Here is a 5523-nt window from a genome sequence, read left to right as displayed (position 1 = left end):
CTTGTCAAGTGCTTGTTTGTGTTCGCAACATTTTCAATTGGAGTACATGGGCAAAGGCTTAAGTATTGCCATTTCTGCCAATAAAACTTGAAAATTTGAAACTATAAACATTACAAGAAGACTGTGTTCGCCCCTTGCCCAAAATACCGGTCAAGTAATTAAAAGCAATTTATATACACACACCTGCATTTGCAAAGAAAAGCTTGAATCGACAAGAAAGCCGAATTAAAAAAAAGAAACAGACATTTATATCGTGTAATTATATTTAAGAAATAGATCATTGTATCCAATGATTATTAAATCGCTTAACAAAATAACCCTTCAAATCATGTACAAGGAAACGTTTTGTTACTTTATTATGTCTTATAAAATGTTAATAAGTCCATTTCACGTTGTGACATTACAACATGTTATTAAGTCCATTTGGCATGGCGCTTAATTGACATGATATTACAATTAATCATAATAAATGATGGTTACACATAATAACATATAGTTTAGAGTTTTAGAGTTTATTACTAACTATATATACATCGAGGCAAACTCTCAATTATACACGAACAATTGACCAACTGATCGTATCAGTAGGTTTGATTGTGTCAATAATTCCCTTAATACAATAAAAAGCTCTCTTTTAATCCCATAGCTTGATGAAAATCAATAAAAAATAATAAGTATTGCGTATTCAACTTTGTGTATGGTCAGGTAGAACCGCAGCGTTACCTAACCGTTTTACAAGTGTTCTTAGATATTGGAAGACACATTGTTTGAATACAACACATAATCTAAAGACATAACATAATGTTGCTCTTTGGTTAAAATATGCATATATTGAACAATCCATTAATATTAATTTGTCAATAGTGTCAAAACAGATATATTTTAACATTTCCATTTTCACTTGTGTCCCGGTAGATGGAGATACAATAATGGACTCTGTGTATCAACCATTATACTTTCTCAAATACATTCTCTCGTTAGTGGGAATAAGCTATAAACAACTTCGTCTACTTCAAGGTTCATGCTTTAAGGTTATGGACCTTGAACACTGATTATATAGATTGCATCATTAACATATATTAATTCAAGTACTATGTCATCGTACAGTCAGACAGTAATAATGAATGGTTATTTTACTAAATACGTGTAAATATATCCTGAAATTTAACTCATTTGGGTATATATTCCTAGATATATGAACATGGCCGACCGGTTTTTCTTGTACCGTTAAATAGAGGTTCTTACAGATAAACCATAAGGACTGAAAATACAAAAAAAAAAACGTTCATCTTGTTTGTTTGAATGCCTTTACCGGGCGCCATCAAAACTTGTAAAATTCCTGTCTGTAAACTAAACCAGTGGGTTATTTCATCCTTTCAATATTTATGCGAAAAGCTTCTGAAACAAGCTCAGTAGCAAAAAGTTTAAACATAAACCCGGTTCTATGGCACTGGGTAAACGCCGAAGACATAAAATCACAAACCCGAAACATGGAAGAACAGCACAAAACTCCACAAGCAGCACATTGCATACCCACTATATATAAAAAATAACTAGGTATGTCTATCAAGGATTGTGTACCGCCTTGGAATGGTAGGTAAAATGTAAATTTACTTGGGGTTTAAACCAGTTTAAGTGCACAAACCTCACTCTCACTAATAATAAACTTATAGGTAAACCCCAAGTACTTCAAACCGAATAATGGATGTCAGCGTGACACAATTCTTTTTGTATTATTACCAAGTTGTGATCTATGGTAAAAAAATTGTCATTTTGTCACCTTTAACCCCCCGTAATTCAGTAAGACCGAGCACAATTGGGTGATAATGCAAAACATTATAGTTTACCTTGATATCCATTGTTCATGCATTTTCACAGTTATTCCAACAGTGTTTATACAATCAGAATTGTTGTTTTTTTATTTCAGCTAATTATTACTCAAACATATTAAAACGTTCGCATAAATCCTAAACATTTAAACAAAGTAAACAAAAACAGTAAATGACAGGTTGTATCCATTTTACCATGAGAACATAATTGACATTGTTTACAGGCTCCAACGGAATTCCTCATTTACAAAAAGCTAAATTCCCCGGAGCTTCCGAAAATGAAATGAAAAGTCATTAATCGCTGTCTCTGAGCATTAAATGTCAAACACCGCTCGAAGCTTAGCCTGACAACAGGTCCTGATGACAAACCAATACAGACAAAATCGCGGAACATTGCTGAACACGAAAGGTGCATCTTCATTAATTGTAACAGGAAACTGCAAAAGTGTATAACGTCCGGAAGGAAATACATACGCTGGTCAATATTTATGCGAAAACTACAAAAACAAGCTCAGTAGCACAATGTTTAAACATAAACCCGGTTTAATGGCACTGGGTAAACGCCAAAGACATAGGACATAAAAAACAAAAACAAATCACAAAAAAAAACATGGACAAAAGCAACAGCATCTGCAACATACATATATGCATACATACTATATAAAATCTTGGTATGTTTATCAAGGATTGTTAGGTACCGCCTTGGAACGGTCAGTAAAATGTAAATTTACTGGGGTTTAAGTGCACAAACCTCACTCAAACCTTAATTCAAACCTTGCCGCACCAAAACTTTACTATGACTAACCCTATAACATATACAATATAGCAACATCACGGTTTTACTACCTTAAATATTAAAGTCATTTAAGCTCGTGTACATAACTGAAACCGAGGTAGTTATTATATTATACATTCAACTTATGAATACATGAATCATTTGTTTATTTCACTTTTAATACACAGATTTTTGTCTCTGGCTACGCTGAACTGTGGGAACATGTACCTCACAAGTGCACGTCCTGGTAAAGACTTAATTATTTACGTCATTAACTAAGAAATCATTTATCGTCGTCTCTATATGTCACACTGCGCCTGAGGAAAACTTAATTTCTGGAGTGATTGACTTTGAAATCGACTAAACTTTTCAACATGATTTACGCCCCGCGCAGTTTTCCCGACGTCAACAACAATGTGAACTGATTGTTTCGTTTTGGTGTGAATTGTACGTGGTTAAGGCAAGTCAAATCAGACCTTTAACATCAAGGTTATATACGAGGGATGATCCAAAATAAACAGGACTGGCGTACTCATAACAACATAGAGTTTTCAACCCGCTAAGTATTTTCTATCGATTCATGTTATTGCCGAATATGTTTGTATTGCACTTTTCTCAAAACGGCCCCTTTTAATACCATGGTAACGCGAAACCGGCGCAGTAAAATGTACCGTTAACATATGTGTAATGCAATTGTAATATCATCCAACACTATAGCTCAGATAATATTGAAAAAAACGCCATTTGAAGTATTTGTGACGTCATATGCAAGTTTGACGTCATTTGAACGTTATATGCGAAAATAAACAAGTATCATTCAAAACTAGTAACAACGATCAGAGTGTACGAAATGGCGTCATCAGATCGCATCGAAGCTCGGGCAGTTATAAAATTTTGTAGTGAATTAGGGAAAACGCCGACACAAACCTACAAGATGATACAGACGACAAGTGTAAAGAACAGTGTCAGTCGCAGTCTGGTTTTTGAATGGCATCGGCGTTTCCGCGACGGCAGAGAGAGCCTTAAAGATGATGAGGGTAGAGGAAGAAAAAAGAAATACGGTGCGACGTTGGTGACGTCAATCGCTGACGCATTAGCAAAGGACCGACGGTTAAAGGTCAGGACGTTGTCGGAGATGTTCGGTGTTGGCTATGGAACAATTCATAGAATACTTACTGAGGATCTACAAATGTCGAAGGTGTGTGCATAAATAATACGATATGAAAATATTATTTCTTAAAAATAGCTGCTCATAAATGATTCAGCATCTTTATGTTAAAAAAAACGTATTTCAATTAGATCAGAAATAATTAATCAAACTAACTTGCCCAGTCTAAGGATCTGAATAACTTAATAATTGAATTAATAATTGAATTAATACACGTTTTTTGTGTGGGGGGGGGGGGTATAAATGATTTTTCAGTTTAAAAAAAAATAATGCTTGCAGGTTCATGCACGCTGGGTTCCACGCCTGTTACAAGACCATGAAAAAGAACTCCGTGTCCGTGATTCTAGAACTTTCTAGATTCTTAGATGTTTGCTGACATGCAGGGAATGATTCTTAGCCACGCCGTTCCAAGCCATATGACCGTAAATGCAGATTACTATAGCAAGGTAGGGTTATTTTTTATACTTGATAATTAGTTGTTATTCAATTTTCGAGTTTTGATATAAATATCACTATGTAATTTAAATATTTCCTTATGTTTGAAGTACAAACTATTTAATTGCTACATATTAAGCAATTTATGTACCCCTTTTTTATTTTAAATGAACAAAAAATATGTGTTATTTTAAAATATGTGATACCATACTTTTTATCTAACGTAATTTTGTAATTTGCATATAGCGAATCGTTTCTTGTCACACTTATTATCGCATATGCGGGCCGTAATGTCTTTTTCACTTGAACAGGTACTCCGCCGGGACCTCGTGCACGCATTGCAGAAAAAGAGACCGGCGATTCCCCTCGAGAATTTCATTTTGCATATGGACAATGCATCGTCCCATACTGCACAGACGACACGTTTGGAGATCGGGGTCCTCGGATTCGAGACAATTTCGCACCCACCATATTCCCCAGATTTGGCTGACAGATCTCCGCACGGCAACATCACAAATTATCAAACAATATGACTCTGAGTGGTATAGAGAAATATTCCGCCACCAATGGATTCATCGCCACCAACGGTGCATCCAGTGTGACGGCGATTATTTTGAAAAAAAACTAGGATGACGTCGATTACGCTGTTAACGTCATTCCAATGCATCCGGCGTGTGCCGGGTCTGAATTAATGACCTTGTTCAGAGCCCTGTAACTTTTGCAACATACATACTATTTTCATGAAATTGTCAGTGTTTGTAGCGGATACTATCCGCGTCTTGTTAATGTATATGTTGATGTATAAATATTAAACCATATTGGTTATGTGAGAACAATCCTGTTTATTTTGGATCATCCCTCGTATACTTTATCTAGCTAAAACAAATTAATTACCATTAACGTTTCCATACACAGTATTTACATGGGCAGAGTAATTATTGGTTTAAAGTTCAAATTGATTCCGAAGATACATGTCCATTAACTAGAACCATACAGATACAAATTCTAAATAAAGAATGTTATCCAAAATAGGAAAAACATATCTCGGTTTGATAGAGACTTTTCATTCACTGCAGCGGTAGGTGCAACACTGTCAATGCCCTAAGCATCGAACTGATGTTTACAGAAAATCATTAAATAAATAGCAGTTATAAGGATGCTACGCTACACTTAACATCAGCCATATGTGATCTGAAAAAGAAACCATTCTTCATTCATAATATGAATACAATGGCTTTGGTTTGATTGCGATTGTTGACAACAATTGTAGGTAAGACATATTCAACGCCCTTATTTTAGCATGGTGTAAGCGGAAA

The 5523-nt window shown here is 35.1% G+C and overlaps 1 protein-coding gene across 1 annotated transcript; it reads left to right on the top strand.

Moving 5' to 3' along the window:
* The first annotated feature begins 3454 nt into the window (after nt 1–3454).
* LOC128213765 (protein GVQW3-like) lies at nt 3455–4129 on the top strand. Its single transcript, XM_052919812.1, has 2 exons — nt 3455–3802; nt 4052–4129. Exons 1-2 carry the CDS (start codon nt 3455–3457, stop codon nt 4127–4129), a joined length of 426 nt encoding a protein of 141 aa, XP_052775772.1.
* Nucleotides 4130–5523: the final 1394 nt, after the last annotated feature.

Source organism: Mya arenaria, chromosome 13 (genome assembly GCF_026914265.1).
Source record: "Mya arenaria isolate MELC-2E11 chromosome 13, ASM2691426v1".
Classification (NCBI taxonomy): domain Eukaryota; kingdom Metazoa; phylum Mollusca; class Bivalvia; order Myida; family Myidae; genus Mya; species Mya arenaria.
The sequence above is the reverse complement of the archived record's forward strand: the minus strand, read 5'-3'. Positions and strand labels throughout refer to the sequence as shown.